At 35.0% G+C, this 20,927-nt stretch overlaps 1 protein-coding gene across 1 annotated transcript in view; it reads right to left on the bottom strand.

Annotated features, from left to right (window-relative positions):
* Window positions 1-20,927, bottom strand: part of Adgrv1 (adhesion G protein-coupled receptor V1) — a 509,007-nt gene that overhangs the window by 174,268 nt on the left and 313,812 nt on the right. The window contains exon 84 of the mRNA XM_077795043.1: window positions 8,374-8,490. Coding sequence (XP_077651169.1) covers window positions 8,374-8,490 — 117 coding nt within the window. The remainder of the gene's footprint in view (window positions 1-8,373; window positions 8,491-20,927) is intronic.

Below are 20,927 nucleotides of genomic sequence, written 5' to 3'. Positions count from 1 at the left end.
ATCTTTGACATGGTCCTGGATGAATAAAGTGTATGTTTTTTTGCCAATATTATTTGCTCTCATGGGTTTTAATTTCATACTCTGGTAAAAGGAGAGGTTAAACTGAAAGTTATTAATAACTTCCTGACACAATGGTTGAATTATTATAGAAATAATGATTCCTTAAGTAAAAATATTAATGGCATGGTTACACAGACAACAAATTTTGGCAGGAGCACAGGCCTTTTAGATCATCTGACCATGACCTCTTATTTAGAGATGAGAAAACCAACGCAGTGAGATAAAATCATACCTTTTTCTCCTACTTAGTTATAGAACTAGGAAGTAAAACACTATCAAAAGTACCCTGTGAAGACTGATTTTAAATCTATGATTAATTTCCATGGAAATTCACATAGACATTCACAATATTACCATGTGCATGTGAGTTTATTTTCTTGTCCTTATCACTTCCCAATCCCTAGTTTATATGAGAGTGGGGTGTATTTTCTTGATATGACTATACGTAGAGGATAACTACTTCTCATTCCCTGTTCATTGTGTACCAACATTTAAAGAAAATTGACAAAGGCTGTAGAATATAAATGGATGAAACATAACTGTGAGGTATGGCAGATAATTTTTTATATCTATCATACAAAATTAAATTTTGTAGTTATCTAGTAAAATACTTTGCATGTAATCTTCATTGAAAAACATCAAGTAAATGAAAATGTACACAATCTATTTTGAGTATTTACCATTTGATGTTGGTATAGTTCTGAATTTATTCATATATAAAAGAATGTGCTTGTTCCAGAAAGAATGTGTATATACCTCACATTAAGCTACATCTCATTTAATCCAGACAATTTATCTCCTATATTTTATTTGCTCATTTCTGTTTACACAGAAGGAAACTGGAGATGGGAAAAGTACATTCCTCAGAATTAGCAATTGGGGCTATTAGAATTTAAACTGATTCTGTTTAAAATGCAAACCACCAACTTAAACACCCAGATATGATTTAGGTCAAATATGAATATGAATGAAGTAAGATTGTGGTGTGTAAGCATGTTTACTAACATTCCTACATAGACATATCTATTTCTATTCTTATTTCTTTTTTATTGTTTATTTATTTTCGGTAGTGGGAATTAACCCAGTTAAGCCTTATCACTGAGCTGCACCCCCAGCCCTTTTTATTTCTTATTTTCAGATAGGGTCTTGCTAAGTTGCTTAGGGCCTCACTCTGTTGCTGAGGCTGTCCTTGAACCTGAGATCCTGCCTCAGCCTTCCAACTTTCTAGGATTACAGTAATGCGCCACCACACCTGGTAACAAAACAAAATTTTACCAATAACTACCATTTTCCAAGTATCTACAGAGGAAAATAAGACATACCTTGTTAAATGTTTTGATTATCACAGGTTGTAGTTATGCTCTCATAAGTCTCATAAATAAAGATTCATTAATTTATTTATATAATCTTCATATAATTTAACATATTATTAAGCCAAATTATAGAACCAGTTTAGGTGTGTGTCAATGGATAAGTGGGTAAAGAAAATGTGGTGCATGTGTGGAGTTTTATTGAGCCATAAAGAAGAATGAAATTACGTTATTTTCAGGAAGGAAAATGAAAGGAACTTGAGAGCATTATGTTAAGTGGAAAAAAGGCAAACTCCAAAAGTCAAGGTAATGTGTTTTCTCTCAAATGTGGAAATTAAAGAAGAAAAAAGTAAAAAAAAAAAAAGTGCGTGGGGTGTCTCATGAAATCAAAAGATCAGTAGAGTAGAGGAAGGGGACAGGAGAGGGAGGAGGGAGGGTAAAGGGGAAATACTGGGGAACTATACTGACCATATTATATTGTCATATCATGTACATGTAACATGTAACAATGAATCACACTACCATCTATAATGAATAATTCACCAATAAAATATATGGATAACAAAAATAGGTTAATTAAATTCCCTAAATTTTCATGGAGTGTGGATTGGTAAAAGATTGGTATCCAGGAAGTTCTTTAATATTTGGTTATTAATCGTTTCACTAGAATCCCTGAACTGACTGATAGCATCAAAATTTAGTCAGAGATGATAGATGTTATTAATCTCTTCATTACCATGTGTTTTTAATCATCCATTTCAGATGAGACTCTAATAAATGTTACCACATGTCCTTGCCCCAGTTTTCCTCCCTCCTTCTTAATATTTATTGCATGAAATAAATTGCAAGGCTTTTTGAGGATTGGAGAATTCAGTATTTCCTGGGTATGTCATTTTTATCTCAGTAATTACCAGTCTGTTGTCCTTAATACTTCTGATGTCCCTTCAAATTAAATCAATGACAAAGGAAAAACAGGGATAATTTTAGCATTTCCTTTCCTGTTGTTATGCTCTGGCACTAAGTAGCCTTTCTATTAAGGAATAAATAACCTGCATATTTGCTTATTCATAAACTGGTTATGTGAAAAAATTAAGGCAGAAGATGTGAATAAATGCTCAAGTACAGTTGTAATTTCCAACCTTACTCTACCATTTAAAAATACATTTTTCAAATGAGCTTTAGTTTCGAAATAAAACATTACATTTGGATTAAACTGTGTCTCTAGGCATGAGATGCACAGACTGCAAGGATAATACAAGATTTGAGTATTTTTCATAATTGGAGCACATTGCCATATAGTGAGTTAAAGTTATGATAGGAAGTGATCATTAAATTGGGCCAAATGAAAACACAGGCAAAATTACATTTCTGGTTACTGCCATTGTAAATGAATATCTCAAACAATTTACTTGCAATTTATTTTCCTTCTTGGCTTAACTCATGATCTAGCAGTCCAACTGGGAGTATCTTTCATGTAAACAACAGCAATGGCATGTCTAGAAGTTTATTCTATGGGTACTCCCGAAGTAAACAAATATTCATAGTGCAAAAATGTTCAAGAAAACATTATCCACAATAGCAAACAATAACTGGTAATAGCAAGAATTTTATGAATCAGAGACCAAAAAAGTAATCATAGAATGGTAATCCATATTATAGCACAGGAAAAATGTACAGCTGTACATAGGGAATTTAAAGATGTCCAAATTTACACACATATATAAATGCATTAACAGAAATATACACACACAGAAATGGACACTCATGTGTACTTGTTTATATATTTATAAAGATTTGTCTATCCATAGAATATTCCTGGAGGTATACACAGGAAACCATTAGCAATGTTTAGCTTTGGGTGTGGCATTGAGAGTAGAACAGAAAATGGAGACTGTGCCAGATAGCAAGAAAGAGATATATTTTATTTTATATTTCTCTGAAGTGTTTGTTTTCTATCACTAGTATGTGCTATCTCTAAAATGAAAGCAAATTAAAACAGAAAAAAAAGAATGAAAAGAAAACAACTAGTGAAATAAAGATGGTACAAGATTTTAAAACTCTCACTGTCAATCTTTCTTTTTCTTTTCTTTTTTTCTTCTTTAGTTGTTGATGGACATTTATTTTATTCATTCATTTATATGTGGTGCTGAGAATCGAACCCAATGCCCCACACATGCCAGGCAAGCACTCCACCACTGAGCCACAACCCCAGCCCCTCAGTCTTTCTTAAAGTAAACATGACCCTGTGGTCTTAAGGAAATGGAAAATGATTTTGATAATTCCACTGAGCGGTCTTATATGAAGGGCAAACAGAAGGATAACTCAACTTCCATGGCCAAAACGTGAATTTGGGAGTTGCTTGCTTTAAAACAAAATAAGCAAAATATTTTGTTACTAGATTCCCACTGTGCACTCTATGCTTTCCTGTTAGAGAAAATGGAAGCTTGAAAAAGAATCAAGGCCCTCAGTTAGGAAGCCTGCTATGAGTCGTGCATGTACTTTAATAAAGAGGTTAGAGATTATCCAGCTTGCCAAGGCTTAGCAGCTGGTTAGTGTCTGCTTCATTCAAAGTCAGCCTTCTTTCCACTGTGTCAAACTGAGTCTCTTCTGTAAAAAAGGTCTAAATTACATTGTGAAAGTGAAGTTTCGAAGTCTCTGATATTTTAGCCCAACAATTAATTTAACTGATAATTTGAGAATAGAGTGTTTAGTTTGTGCCAGGCAGCATTGTAAGCTGTTTCCATGTATGAATTCTTTAATCTTTCCACAGTTCTCAGAGAGCTACTGTTATTACAAGCTAATTTATCAGATAAGAAAACCTAGGCTTAGAGAGGTTATGTAAATTGTTTACCCATATTTTTTTTCCTTTAGCTACTCTAAAATATAATCCACCTTTACTATAATGGCATTAAAAAGATATTATACAAAAATAAAATAAATTTTCACATGAGGCTCAGTGGTGCATGTCTGTAATCCCACTGGCAACTGGGGAGGCTGAGGCAAGAGAATTGTGAGTTCAAAGCCAGCCTCAGAAACTTAGGGAGGCACTTAGCAATTCATTGAGATCCTGTCTCTAAATATATGTTAAAAAGGGGGGGCTCGGGATGTTGCTCAGTGGTTAAGCACCCCTGGGTTCAATGCTCAGTAAAAAAAAAATTGTTTTTTCAAAATAAGGTCACTTATATACATTTATTCTAAATGTGAAGGTTTAATGCAGATTAAAAATAAACATTAATAATTCTGACAAACTTAGGTGAAATATTATAAATTAATGATTAACTTATCATTAAACTATGCACTCACAGGCATTGAACCAGATTCCTTCCTATATGACTAAAACTATGAAGTAAAATCATTAAAGTGTTAATATTTTTTCAACTCAATTTGACTAATGGTCATAGATTGACAATAGTTTGGCCTCCTATATGATGTTTTAAAAATGGATTCCAAGTTGGGCATGATAGTGCACGCCTGTAATCCCAGTGGCTTGGGAGGCTCAGGCAGGAGGATGGCCAATTTCTAAGCCAGCCTCAGCAACTCAGCAAGGTCCTATCTCAAAAGCAAAACATATAAAAGGCTGGGGATGTGGCTCAGGGGTTTAACATCCCTGGGTTCAATTCTTGGGACAGAAAGAGAGAAAGAGAGTAAGAGAGACAGAGACACACACATGGAGAGAGAGAGAGAGAGAGAGAGAGAGAGAGAGAGAGAGAGAGAGAGAGAGAGAGAAGCAAAGGAGTTAGGGAGGGAGGGGAAAGGAAGGGAAGGAAAGGATGGAGAAAGGAAAGAAAAGAAGAAACCAGGAAAGATTTTAGCACACAGCATTTTATAAATGGGAAAATATAGGTTGGTAAAGTGACAACCTCTGACCACAAAATAACTTATTAAAAGTAACCTGCCTAGAATACAGAAGTTATTGAATTTTCCCTTGTGGCCACACCACAAACCATGAAAAATGTGGTGCACCATCTGAAATACATTAAACTTCACTGGCACTTCAAATAGATTTCCTACACCATAAACCATAAACCATACAGAAATCTAATTAATGTACTGAATGTACATCAGCCACAATCGAATTTAAGAGGAAAAGATAAAGAAGATACCAACTGCCATTAAATTGGGTGAAAGTTTTTATACTGTCTTGTTTAAAACTCCCTTAAAGCAGGAAATGCATCTAAAACATGTGAAAAAGTTGGTAATCTCTCTGAACATATATATTTTAGTGACTGGATTCACTCTACTTCTAGTCTCTCTAACTTTTGACAGTTATATTGGCTATGAAAGTGCTAAAGATGAATCAAAATTTGTTTCCCCATTTTTTCATTTTTTATTGGTTCATATTAGTTATATATAACATTAAGATTCACTGTGAAGTAATTATAAATGCATGGCATATAATTTGCTCTAATTCAGTCCTTAATATATCCCCTTTCTTTTCTCTCCTCATCCCTCATTCCCTTCCCTCTACTGATCTTTCTGCTATTTACTGACAGTTATTTTTTTTTTTAATTAGTATCTTGTGGATGTACATGATGGTGAGATTCACTGTATATTCATACATGCACACAGGAAAGTTAGGTTAGATTCCTTCTCCTGTTTTTCCTTTATGCTATCCCTCCTTCCTCCCCATCAATCCCCTTCTTCTACTCCACTGAAATTGTTTCCCTAATTTTGACCCATTTGTTCTGTTTCTGCCAAGTATAGTTACCTAGTCCACCTTTTTTTGTCCAGTAGTAAACCTTCTGCTGTTTATAGACCCCTCCCCCAATTCTTTCCCCATTAACTATCTCTAGCTGCCTGGAAGTTTCTTATAGGAAAGAAAGAAATAAAGAAGAGTCCCTCACTGGATGGCAGACCATCTTGCTGAAACATGACATGAGAGTGGCTACTGTGTGCCAAGTAGACTGGACACTGTAGGTTAAAATGTTGCCACAGCTGCCTCCATACTGTTATCCAAGGGCCTAAGTCTGTGAGGTGTCCTGGTCACATATCTGATTACTACTGATTTTATGTTAAATTAAAATCTTGAGTTGTTTACATTAAATTTCATCAGATAACATCTTTTCCTCTCCAGTGTTCCATCTATCAGTACTGTTTCTCTCTGTTTGTTCTGCCATAGTCTTAATGCAGGCAGCTTGTTGTTTTAACTATCCTTTCAACTCTGTGTCATTTGTAAATCTGATAAGTGGTTTCCTGTGTTTTCATGCAAGTCATTAATCAAAAACTCTGAATAGGTCAGGGACATGGACAAAGACTTTCAGCACACCCTGGGAATTCCATTCCAGAAGATATGTGGGCACTTATTAGAACTACTAGGCACATACTAAAGTTTTGCTTAGTTAAAACCTAAAGAATTCTGAGACGAAAAAATCTAGGAGATTTATTCTAATTTCATATTTACACTATATGTTATATGATTTAGATTTACTGTTATTTCTTATTTTTTGAGGGTGTGTTAGAGAACACTACAAATTTTCCATGATTAAAGCTGCTCAAAGAGCTGTAAAACACTTATTCTATGAGTTAGAAATTATTATCTCCATATGCAAATTTAGAAGCAAACCTTGCAGGGAGTTATTAATTTGATTAAGCTTACATGGACAGTGGTAATGAATTCAAACCCAGATCTAAGCAACACTTGTTCTAATTAGTTCTCTTAACTAAACAGTTCAGCTCTTTTCTCCTTCAGCCTCCACCATTATCTCACCATACCTGGGAAAATACCCCATCCGGAGCCTGGATGGTTTTCTTTCATAATAATACCACTTCACTTTCTTTCTGCTTTTATTATTAATTCAATATTGCTATACAATCAAATCCATCATCTTTCTTATTCAATGATAATGACAAAAAGCATAAAAAAGAGCCTACATGTTTCTGTGTACATAAAACAGTTCACATGCACAGAGAGAAACACATGAGACCATTTCTATCACAAAATGATTTAACAACTCCATTGTGCAAAAAACATTATCAAAGGCAGCATTATAGATGAGACATTTAATTAGCAACATTAGTAACTATTCATGGTCCAATTCTTTGTCAAACAAACCAGTATAGAATAACAGAACTTGCAAACTCAGTCAGAAAAGGAGTGTTTAGATCTCTCCCCAAACATTAATAAGTTCCTCAGGAGGCTTTGTGGGGGTATATTTTGGCCACATTCTATATAGTTTCCCCAGGTGATCCCTTCCTGAGCAATGGCTCCATTTTCCAACTCAAAGTCAATTATTTTCTAGTGCATTTCTATAGTACACCATAGAGGCCTCAAAGATCTCCCCCTGCCAAAGATCCTATTAGGGGTCTCACAGGGACTTCACACTTAGCTGTCCCAAACTAAACTTGCCATCTATCTCTCCTTCTCCAGTGATCATAGTTTTAGGCCACATATGCATGCCAGAAACTTGGGAAACACTCCAGTTTTTACCTTTTGCATTCCTTATAACCAACCTCTACAATCCTAAAGCAATACATTATTTTTTTAAATATCCAAACTAGTTATTTGTCTTTATTTATACTGCTCTCTCCCTAGTAAACACTACTTTTTTTTTTCTCTCTCTTGGTTACAGCCAATGCTATGTAATTGGCTCACTACCACCATCCATTCTTTCCTGTCTACAAAAAACAAACAGGGACATCCATTACAGACAGGGACATACCTATAAAATCCAAATTGTATCACATCACTTCCTTGCTTAATAGAATTCTATTACTTCCCCCCAGAAAAAAAATTAAAATTTCACACCGTGCCTTACATGAACTGTATTGGAAGCCTCATCTTTTACCAGTCTCTTGTTTCAAATCCTACTAGATTTCTCTCATTTTATAAAGTCACCATGTTGGACAGTTTCTAGGGACCTTTTTTTAAAAACATATTCTGTAAAAGCAGTGATGACTATATCGAATTACTTCCACTTCAGTATAAAGAATGTCATACTAAGACCACTTTTTCCAGATTTATTGGCGAGGTAGAAGGGAGTAGGGAGTGGACTGAGGTACCAACCTGAATGAGCATCCAGCTAAATTGGCAAAGATACAGGTAATGTGTGATGGCAGCCATGGCTGAACAGCTGTCCTCAGTGAGTTGGGGACTTACATATGCAGATACCAGGAACACAATCTGGAAGAAACAGATACTTCTATTTTTAAGTCATACTAAACTTGATGAAGAATGTTAAAAAAGGAAAAAAAAACTGCTTTCTCATATTTATGATTCAAAGGAAAAAAAATCAGTTGAATTGTTGCCCAAATTCATCTAAGTCTTTCTAAAAATGGAAATATATAAATGGATTTTTATATTTCTAAGAAAAAATAAAGGATATGAAATTATGCTACATGTTGCTATGTGCTCATAAGAGGAAATTCTCAAAGCAAACCTCATTCTTACCATTGATAAAACCAAAATCCTATGAAATAATTTTGTTTTATCTAATTAGAGAATAGGAAACAGAGTGACAACACCCTTCCTGGTTTAAATCAAAGCTGATTGAAAAGAAAAGAACCCGAAGCTGTATTTTTTACTTTGATTTTACCATCACATGTTACATAATATATTTAACAAAACAGATGTCAAGTGAGTTTAGAAATCAAATTCTATGATTACCTTAATCCTTGGATTTTTATTAAAACTACATTTAAGACTTTTTTTGGAAATCACCTTCACAATGAAGCATCTCTTGACTATATTATTTAAAATTACACCTTTTGTTTTTATCTGCTTTCCACATGAAAGTCTTCTGACTCTTATTTTTCCAAACACTACTCATCACCTTCTATCAAGCTCTGTAATTTACTTATTTAATATTTTTCATTGTTGTATCTGTTAGTCTCACCCACTAGAATGTAATCTGTGCAAAAGTGGGATGTTTACTTACTGATGTATCCCAAGCGCCTAGCTCAGTGTCTGGTACCTGGTAGGTGCTTAAGAAATACTTTCTGAATAAATTAACAAATGAAGTACAATACTTTTCATGATTTCTATCTATCACTTTGTTTTTATTCCAAACACAAGAACCATATACATTTTCTAATGAAAAATGTAGCTGGCAAAGGAAAATTTGGACCAATAATATTAACACAATAATGTCTCCATCAATAAATTCCCCCAGGATTCAAGAATTTCTTCTTCTACATCATTTTTATTAGTGCATTATAGTTGTACATAATGACGAGATTTGTTGTTATGTATTGATACATGCACAGACTATAACAATATAATTTGGGCAATATCACTCTCTAGCACTTCCTCCCTCCCTTTCCCCTCCCAGTCCTTGTTCCTTTCCTCCACTAATCTCCCTTTGTCAGTTCAAGTTTTTAACCTTATACTTTTAGAGGCTACTATTGTGCCTAGACTATAAAGTGGTCAATAATTATTATCAGAATAAATGATTAGTTCCCCCAAAGGGGTGATTGTATATACGAAGGAAACTAGCTAAATTATATCTCAAAAATGCTTGCTTTCTTCAAAGGAGAAGCCTTAATATTCTTTGAATTTCCTTCTAAAAGTGAATAAAGTGCTCAAAAATAAATCATAACATTGTGACAAGGCATTATTTTAGTTTTCAAGTGATGTGCCCCTCCCAAATTCTCTTGTCCAAAGAGTGTGTCAACTCTCTTCGAAAACTTCTGCCCAAAGTTGTTCTTAGGGCAGTTATCACACGGGTCAATTTGTCAGGATTGCAGTGAGGCCTTCCATGCCGATACAACCTCCATTTCACAGTGAAAGACTCACCTTACTCACCTTCCTTAGGCAATAATTGCATAAGTTCCAACATTACTTAATAATAAATGGATGGGCTGTGGCTGTGGGCCCAGAGGTAGAGTGCTTGCCTTGCACGTGTGGGGCACTGGGTTCGATCCTCAGCACCACATAGAAATAAATATATAAAAAGATATTGTGTCCATTTACAACTAAAATAATTTTTTTTAAAAAAAAATGGATAATGGATCTCATAAAATTGCTAAAGTAACTTTTCCTTTTTGAGAAAAAAATTATTTTTGTATTGAAGATTGAATTCAGGCACACTTTACCACTGAACTACATCCTTGGTCCTTTCTATGTTTTTTTTTTAATTCTCAGACAGGGTCTCACTAAGTTGGCCAGGCCCAGGCTGCCCTTGAGCTTGTGATCCTCCTGCCTGAGCCTCCCAAGTTGCTGGATCACAGGTGTGCTTGAGAACTGTTTATTTGAAGACCTGAACTAGTTACTTGCCTCTTCCTGGCCTAATTCCTTCATCAGTAGTAGCTAGAAATTTGAAAAGATAAAGTATAAAGTTCTTTTGTACTCCACAATTACAGAATTATTTTTAAAATTCACATTACTGATTCAACCTTCTATTTATTTAGCCCTGAATTTGGAACATGTGTAATACATACTATTAATGGTAGAGAGTTGTGTTCACATCACCCAGTAGTATTAGGGCTTCAATTTGAGTAGCACCTCTTTTATGAAATTAGTTGCACCCACATTTGGGGCTAATTATTTATTATTATTATTATTTCTTCTTGTTGGATTGTTCCTTTACCAATATGAACTGACCTTCTTTGTCTCTGTAGATTAATTTTGGTGTGAAATCTGTCAGATATGAAAGTAGCTACTTCTGCTTTTGGGGGGGGAGGTTCTATTCACATGGTACGTCAACTTCTATCCTTTCACTTTCAGCTTGTGGCTGTCTGAAAAGTGCATTTCATGCAAGCAGCATATAGTTGTATCTTGTTTTTTTTTTTTTAATACATTCTTCCAATCTATGTCTTTTAATTGGAGAGTTAAGACCATTTCCATTCAACATTATTAGAGAGAGATGCTTATTGACTCCTGCCATTTTGATTTATTTATCATATTTAATTTGGCCCTGTTTCTAATTTGCTTAGTTACTCTTCAAATGAGATTTTTTTCTTGTGTGAGCTTTGAGGTTTATTTTTTAAAATTTCTTCTGTGTGTAGTATTTTAAGTTATGTGTGCTGGTTTAGTAGTCATGAATTCTTTTAGTTTCTGCTTATCTTGAAAGGTTTCTAGTTTTCTTTGATTTTGAAGGATAGTTTTTATGAATACAACTGTCTAGGTTGACAGTTATTTTCTTTTAGGACCTGGAATACATTGTTCCCAAACCATCCTGGCTTGTAGAGTTTATGTTGAGAAATCAAAAGTGATTCTGATTGGGTTGGCTCTAAATGTGACTTGATGTTTTTATGTTGAGGCTTTTAAAATTTTATCCTTGTTCTGTATGTTAGGCATTTTAATTAAAATGTCTTACGGAGAGGTTCTTTTTCGATCTTCTCTGCTTGGAGTTCTGGATGTCCATCTCAGTCTGAAGGTTTGGACACTTTTATGTTATTATTTCCCTGAATAATTTATCCATTCCATTAGCCTGTATCTCATATATTTTAAAAATGCTAAAAATGAGGAAAAAAGAAACACATATGTATATATATATATATATGGTCATGAACCAATCAGCACAGCAAAACGAAAGAAAGAAAGAAAGAAAGAAAGAAAGAAAGAGAAAATTAGAAAGATTATTATTAAAAAAAATTAAGGAATCATTTCTACTGCAGTGGTCAAAATAGTCAATGGGAATAGATGGACACTGACTTTGCCTGACTGTCTTTCTTTCCATTTCTTCTTAGGCAATGTTCTGACAGCAAGAGCAAGGGCCAGGCATCACAAATCCCTGTCTCTCTTTGTGTTTCTCACTGAGTTGCCAGTTAAAGTAGCCTAAGACTGAAGCTGGTTCAAATAAATCTCAGCTTCTCTTCTCCCCAGTATAATGTAGTATGGGATGGGAAGTACTGTCAGTTGGAGAGCTTGTCTGCACAGACCAGATCCATGCACTACTAGGGTGGGACTGCTGCAGGGTTTTATGAGTGGAGTTCCAGCAGGTGGGGCTTAGGTCTAATCAGGCCTCAGGGGCTTTACTGGGGTGGCTTCTACTCTGGAGAGATTAGATCAACATATTCCTATGGCCTGGCAGTTGCTGATATCTGCTGGGAGTCTGGATCTTGGGAGCCTCCCAAGGATTCTGCTTGTCAGGTGGGGGAGCCAATTCTTCACCTCCTCTGCTGCCCATAAACACAGCCTTTTCAGGCTTTCTGGGCTTATTCCCTGAGTGTATTCACACCTGCCTGTCCAGATTCCTGACGCACTTCAGCTGCTCACATAAGCCACCAGATTTTTATAAAGGGGGAACTGAGGACTTGAATCCCCTGGGTAAAACATTCTCTTTGCCTGTTTTGCTCACATTCTGCTACGTACACCCTGGCTACATGGAAGGTGATTTCCAGAACAGTGCAGCTGTATTTTTTCAGATTTCCCAGCTCCCAGAGCAATTGATACAGTATGGCTACCTCAAGATGTCTTCCTGCCTTAGCTTTTCATTGCCAGTTCGGAAACACTGAACACTGTTTAAGCACCAGTGTACATGCGGCTTCTGGATTAGCTAAAGGCAGGTTGCTTTCTGCAGGTTTTTTCATATTAAATCTGTCCACTGTATTACTATCTGTTCCCATCATCACTACTACTGCTTCCGCTGCTGCAGCAATTGCCTTGGCTCCAATGTAGTCTTTCTTCTTTGTTTAATGTACCCAAATTTCTGAGTCTCTAAGATACTCTTGACTGCCCAGTATTGAGTTTTAGTGATATCTCTCTTTGACCCACCTGGCAGAGAAGCAGTACTCCTGCTGCTTGAATCTCAAGTGAAGGAGCAACTAGGAATGCAGCCTTCCTCTAGTCTGCCATCTTGAATCCTCTGAAGTAAGAATTCTTGGAGAATCACGTATTACATGTGCCAAGTCTACCCCAAACTAATTTAATTTAAATTAAAACTGAAATGAAATCATGAAATAAAGCATCCCTGGTTTCAACCCCCATTATCAAAAACAAAATCTCCCAGCATATTAAGCTCACATATCTTTAAGATGACATAAGCTAAGAATAGATGGATTTTTAACATTGTTCTTTTATTCAGACACATTGTGATGACAAGGTAGAAGGTAATTCTGACAGCATCATGTTTAACACAATAATGGAGAAAAAGGAATTTTTTAAAAGTTCTCATTCATATATTCTTTATATATTGATTCATTCAGAAAGTGTTTTGAGCACCTGCTGTTTATACAGCACTATGCCAGGCAAGATGAAGAGTATTACTGCAGAAAACTACTGTGTACTAGTTGGGTGGATGCTGCTGCATACCCTCTCATGTGTGTGTGTGTGTGTGGGGGGAAGGACTGTGTGTGAATATATGTGTAATTCATATATAATGATATAATGTCATTAATGTTTTTATCCCAATTTAATAAATTATTAAAGTTGGTCTGATAACTGTAATTGACATCTTTAAAAGTTATTAAAGAAAGTTTTAGAGACTTTTGGAGTTCAAATTTTGGTGTTCTGAATTGTAAGACTAGTGTTCTTTCTAGAACACCATGCTGCTGCCTACAAAGCTAACTCAAGAAGAGTCCCATCTCCAAGTGCTGAAATTCTAGTTCACTCTTTCTCAATCCTTGTTAATCCAAAGCTTATCATAGATTCACATTGGCAATATAGAATAAATGTCAATAGAATGTACAATGCTGTCTTTAATTACACATAACATATACACATTTTAACCAAAGGAAAAGAATGAGAATAATTCCCCTGGAAAAAAAAACAGTATATGTATAATCTCTTTTTTAAGGGACTTAAAAATCCTCTGCTTCTTCTTGTCAATTAGAGGCCTGCTGTGCCGGTCAACAGAGAAAACAGAATAGATATATTTGTCTCTGCTTGCATCTAAACAGTAATATAATGAATATTGATTTTTCAAAAAAACTTAAAATCTCAGCAGCTCATGTTGGTGCATGACTGTACAACAACAGCAGCTGGGAGACTGAGTCAGAAGGATTGAGAGTTCAAAGCCAGCCTCAGTAACTTAGAGAGGCAGTAAGCAACTCAGGAAGAACCTGTCTATAAATAAGATACAAAACAAAAGAGAGAGAGAGAGAGAGAGAGAGAGAGAGAGAGAGAGAGAGAGAGAGAAAAGGCAGGGAGTGGGGGGGCGCTAAGGATGTGACCCAGTGGTTAAGCATCCCTGGGTTCAACCCCCATTATCAAAACCAAAAAACAAACAATTCAATTCTTTGTACTCCTTAAGATATGAAAACAAAGTTGGTTCTTTGAAAAAAATACATAAAACTGACAAACTCTTAGCAATGCTAACAAAGAGAAGGAGGGAGAAATTAATAACATACGGGACAGAAAAGGAAATATCACAACAGACACTACAGAAATACAGAAGATAATTAGAAATTCTTTTGAAATTTTGTACTCCAATGAAATACAAAATATTGAAGTCACAGACAAATTTCTAGAGTCATATGATTTGCCCAAATTGAATCAGGATGACATACACAATTTAAACAGATCAATAACAAGCAATAAAACAGAAGACACCATCAGAAGCCTATCAACCAAGAAAAGCCGAGGACCGGATGGATACACAGCTAAGTACTACAAGACCTTTAAAGAAGAACTAATACCACTTCAAATTATTTTGTGAAATGGAAAAAGAGGGAGCACTTCCAAACTTATTGTATGAGGCCAATATCACTCTGATTCCAAAACCAAACAAAGACACATCAAAGAAAGAAAACTTCAGACCAATATCTCTAATGAAAATAGATGCAAAAATTTTCAATGAAATTCTGGCAAATAGAATACAAAAACATCAAAAAGATACTGTCCCATGGTCAAGTGGGGTTCATCCCAGGGATGCAAGTTTGGTTAAAAATACAAAAATTAATAAATGTAATCCATCACATCAACAGACTTAAAGATAAGAATCATACAATCATTTCAATAGATGAAGAAAATATATTCAACAAAATACAGCACCAATTCATGTTCAAAACACTAGGAAAACTAGGGATAACAGGAACATATATTAACATATATTAAAAGCTATCTATGCTAAGCCCCAGGCCAACATATTCTAAATGGAGAAAAATTGAAAATAGTCCCTCTAAAAATGGGAACACTTCTATTAACACAGTTCTTGAAACATTGGCCATAGCAATTAGACAGATGAAAGAAATTAAAGGGATATGGATAGAAAAAGAAGAACTCAAATTAGAACTATTTGCCAATGATATGATTCTATACCTGGAAGAACCCAAAAATTCTACCAGAAAACTTCTACAACTAGTAAATGAATTCAGCAAAGTAATGGGATATAGAATCAACACCCATACATCAAAGGCATGTCTGTATATCAGTGATCAATCCTCTGAAAGGGAAACAAGGAAAACCACTCCATTTTCAATAGCCTCAAAAAACAAAAACAAGAACAAAAAATCTTGGGAATTAACAAAAGGGGTGAAAGACCTCTACAACAAAAACTACAGAACGCTAAAGAAACAAATTGAAGAAGACCTTAGAAGTTGGATCTACCTTGTTCTTAGATAGGCAGAATTAATATTGTCAAAATGACCATACTACCAGAAGCACTACACAGATTTCATGCAATTCCAATTAAAATCCCCAAGACATTTCTCAAAGAAATAGAAAAAGCAGTCATGAAATTCATCTAGAAAAATAAGAGACTCAGAAGAATTGCTAATGCAATCCTTAGCAAGAAGAGTGAAGCAGGTGGCATCACTATACCAGACCTTAAACTATACTACAGAGTACTAGTAACAAAAACAGCATAGTATTCACACCATAATAGACTTGTAGGCCAATGGTACAGAATAGAGGACACAGAGACAAACCCACATAAATACAGTTATCTTATATTAGACAAAGGTTCTAAAAACATACATTGGAGAAAAGATAGCCTCTTCAACAAATGGTGTTGGGAAAACTGGAAATCCATGTGCAACAAATGAAATTAAACTCCTAACTCTCACCATGCACAAAACTCAACTCGAAGTGGATCAAGGACCTAGGAATTAAATGAGAGACACTGCACCTATTAGGAAAAAAAGTAGGCCCAAATCTCCAACATGTTGGATTAGGCCCCAACTTCCTTAATAAGACTTCTACAGTGTAAGAATTAAAATCAAGAATCAATAAATGGGATGGATTCAAACTAAAAAGCTTCTTCTCAGCAAAAGAAACAATCAAGGAGGTGAGTAGAGAGCCTACATTTTGGGAGCAAATTTTTACCATACGCACATCAGATAGAGCACTAATCTCTAGGATACATAAAGAACCCAAAATCATTAACACCAAAAAACCAAATAACCCAATCAATAAATGGGCCAACGAACTGAACTGACACTTCTCAGAAGATGATATACAATCATTCAACAATATATGAAAAAAATATTTAACATCTTTAGTAATTAGAGAAATGCAAATCAAAAGTACTCTAAGATTTCATCTCGTTCCAGTCAGAATGACAGCTATCAAGAATACAAACAACAATAATTGTTGTTGAGGATGTGGGGAAAAAGGCACACTCATACATTGCTGGTGGGACTGCAAATTGGTGTAGCCAATATGGAAAACAGTATGGAGATTCCTTGGAAATCTGGCAATGGAACCACCATTTGAACCAGCTATCCCACTATACCCAAAGGACTTAAAAACAGCATACTACAAGGACACAGCCATATTAATGTTTATAACAGCACAATTCACAATAGCTAGATATTGGATCCAACCTAGGTGTTGCTCAGTAGGTGAACGGATAAAGAAACTGTGGTATATATACACAATGGAATATTATACAGCATTAAAAGAGAATAAAATCATGGAATTTTCAGGTAAATGGATGGAGTTGGAGAATATCATGCTAAGTGAAGTAAGCCAATCCCAAAAAACCAATTGCCAAATGTTTTCTCTGATTGAAGGATGCTGATTCATAATGGGGTTGGGGGTGGGACGCATGGGAGAATTTAGATGAACTCGAAATAAGGCAAAGGGGAAGGAGGGGAAGGAAGGGAGCATGGGGGTAGGAAAGACAGTGGAATGAGATGGACATTACTACCCTAAGTACATGTATGCAGACACAAATGGTGTGACTACTTTGTGTATAACCAGAGATATGAAAAATTGTGCTCTATATGTGTAATATGAATTGTAATGCATTCTGCTGTCATATAACAAATTAAAAATTTAAAAAAAATTTAAAAAGACCTAAATTCTTTGTACTCCTTAAGATATGTTGGCCCCTCCCCTACTTTACTAGGAACACTGTTACTCTTCTCTCCATAACTCATTCTTGAAGCGACTTTCTAGTATTTTATCCAAAACCCATTTAGTTTTTACAATGATAGATTCTTAGACTTCACATTTTTAAAACTAGGAGACTCCTTGCCACTGAACATGTATAACAAGCAAAATGTTGTCTGTTCTAATGGTAGGGTGCCAAAGGCTGAAGCCAGACACATGCATGATGTGTTACAGCAGAGTATGGAATAAAATATGAGGAAATGTAGAGTTGAGAATGATCTACTCTGATTGCTCATCCAGGAAACACAGTCCTATTTGCTCCTCATCCCTTCTCCTGCTAAGCCTATCTGCCTTTTGTACACCAAACTTTCTATTCCAAATGCATTTTTTTTTTTTTGCTATTTCCCAAACGTGTTTCATCATCATGTCCCAAATCTTGCCTTTGTTCTTCCTCCTTTTATCTAGACTTTCTCTCTCATCTTCCTAGATTCAAATCATGTCCATCCTTCAAGGCACAGTTGAAATATCAATTTTGTAATGATACAGGACTATTTCTTTTAACCATAAATAAGCTTTTCCTTGCCTGAATTTTTAGAATAGGAGTTTATTAATATGAAGATTGGTTTACCAATATACCTCAATTCCCCCATTTCTTAGATAAAATCCATCTTAATGTCTTATAAACTGTCCTTGTAAGAGGAGGATGTTTTGGACCTGCATAGTCATGTGCAGGCACAGATGAGAGACGATGTAAAGACCCAGGATGATGATGATCATCCAAAAAACAAGAAGACATCTCATACTGCATTCAACCTACTGCTCCTGTGAACTCAAGGCTCCAGCCTCCAGCATTGTGAGGAAATACAGTTCTGCTATGTAAGCTATTCAGTCTTTGGTATTTTGTGTTGGTAGCTCTGGAAAACTAATATACATATGTTAAATGTTTTTTGACATATCCTTGATCAGATTAAGAAAATTCCTATTCTATTCCAATTTTGCTGGGAATTTATACTAGGAATGGACATGGAATTTTGTCAAATGCTATTTCTCTATTGAGATTATCAAAGATATTTCTCTATTTTGTTAATGTGGTATTGTAATTGATTTCTGGATGCTAAATTGAACTTGCATGACTGGGCTAGCTATTTGACCTGCTAAAACTGCACTAAGAATGTTTGCTTACCTGTTTAGAAGGGACACTGGTTGATAATGCACCACTTCACATATAGTATAAGAACCTGACAACAGCACACTTCATAGCTTTTCTTCTGACCTGTGTGATATTGTTGGCAGACTTTTTACTTTTACAAATATTGTAAACCTCACACTGTATTGCTGTCATCATCCAGAGCTAATTATCTTTAAAATATATTTAGATAATAAAAAATTTCCTGCATATTTACCCTTTTATTTATCTTTTTCTGATGCTCTTCATTTTTTGTTTGTTTCTGCAGAATCACATTACCATCTGATATATGTTTCCTCTGCCTGACTTTTTTTTTTTTAACATTTCTTGTTGTGCAGGTCTGCAGTAATAACTCCTTTTAAATTGTAAATTTGAAAACATTTTTTTCAACCTTCATTTTAAAGATATATTGATTGACAGCTTTTTCTTTTTTCTTTCCTTTCAGTACTTAAACATGATGCCACAGTGTCTCATTTGCATTATTTCTGACAGGAAATCTGCTATGATTTTTATCTTTCTTCCTCTATATGTAATCGTTTTTGCTTTTATTTTTGTTGCTTTTAAGATTTTTCTCTTTACCACTGTATTTGAGTAATTTTATCATAATGTGTCTTGATTTTTTAAAAATATTTATGTATCTTTAGTTTTTTTAGATGGATACATTAGTTTGTTTTTATCTGGTGCCTAGGATTGAATCCAGTGCCTCATGCACGCTAGGAGAGCACTCTACCAGTGAGCCACCATCCCAGCCCGTGTCTTGATTTTTAACTTGCTTTTTCATTGGGTTTCATCTAACTTCTTGGACCTGCGGTTTTACAGCTTAAACAGATTTGAAAATTTAAAAATTATTGTTTTTTCAAATACTTTTTCTATGTTAACTCTCTTTTAACTTCTTGTCTTTTTGGAACTTCAGTTGCACACATATTAAATCATTAAAATTTTCTAACAACTCACTGATGTCCTATTGATTTATTTTGATTCTCTCTGCTCCTTGATTTTTTTTTTTTTTTTTTTTTTTTTTGTGTGTGTGTGTTTGTGGTGCTGGGAATTGAACCCAGGACTTTTCATATGCAAGGCAAGCACTCTACCAACTGAGATAAATCCCCAGCCCTATGCTCCTTGATTTTTAAGATGGATAATTTTTATTGCTGTGTTGAAGTTCACCAATCTTTACTTTGATTATTCTCATCTGCTGTCAATCTCATCCAATGTATTTTTTATCTCCTATATTGTCATCTAATAAAAGTCTAATTTGCCTCATTTTTAGTATCCATGTCTCAACATTTTAAACACAGCTACAGTAATTGTATATTTTTTATTGAATATAAATACATTATGATTTTGTTTCTTTGGGTGTTAAATATTTGTTTCCTAGAAACATTTTTGAGCTTTCTTCTGGAATGCACTTGAAAGCTGTTTGATTTTTTTCAATTCTTGTGGTTAAGACCTATCAGGCAGGACTAAAGTGATCAGTTTAAGGCTAATATTCCTCATGATTGAGAGGACATTTCTGAGTAATCTATCCAATTATGTGTACATCCTGAGGTTTTCAGTCTAACAGGTGTGAATATGCACTGGTCCTGTGAAGCAACTGGCACTGCTCCTTCTCATTCCCCAACCCTGGGAAGTTTCTGTACACATGGCCTCATTAGTACTCAGCTGAACTGCTGATCTCTAGAGTTCTGTCTTTGTGAAGTTCTCTTTTTTTGCAGAACAGAATCCTGAAAATTCGAACCATCTGAGTTTCCCCAGACATTCACCTTATCTCCTAAATTCTGTGAGTCTGTCAGGCTCTGCTTGGGACAGCTACAGACTGGGAAAAACTCACAAGGCAGTAAGTAAGCCAGGTAAATTGTTAAATTTACCTTGTTCATCTACTGTACCTCAGAGATAACTAATTCCACTGACTATTATCTAATGTCATGAATTTTTTTTTCCATTTTTTGGTTTGCTTGGATTTGGAAGATAACTCCAGTCATGTGGTATTCCATTTAGGCTTAAAATAGAAATTTAATATGCATTTAATATGTCTCAGATCCTACATCTTTTCTTTAATTACAACATTTATCGCTATCATGATACTCTGTTTTGAGCAGAAAGCTTCAAATCCAAATTATCTACATACCATTAATTACTTTGTGAGTTTTTTTGTAGCTCACATTTTCAAAACCAATTGGCTTCTCTCTCTTTCTTTTGTGGTGGTGCTGGGGATTGAACA

This window comes from Urocitellus parryii, chromosome 1 (assembly GCF_045843805.1).
Source record: "Urocitellus parryii isolate mUroPar1 chromosome 1, mUroPar1.hap1, whole genome shotgun sequence".
Taxonomy (NCBI): Eukaryota; Metazoa; Chordata; class Mammalia; order Rodentia; family Sciuridae; genus Urocitellus; species Urocitellus parryii.
The sequence above is the reverse complement of the archived record's forward strand: the minus strand, read 5'-3'. Positions and strand labels throughout refer to the sequence as shown.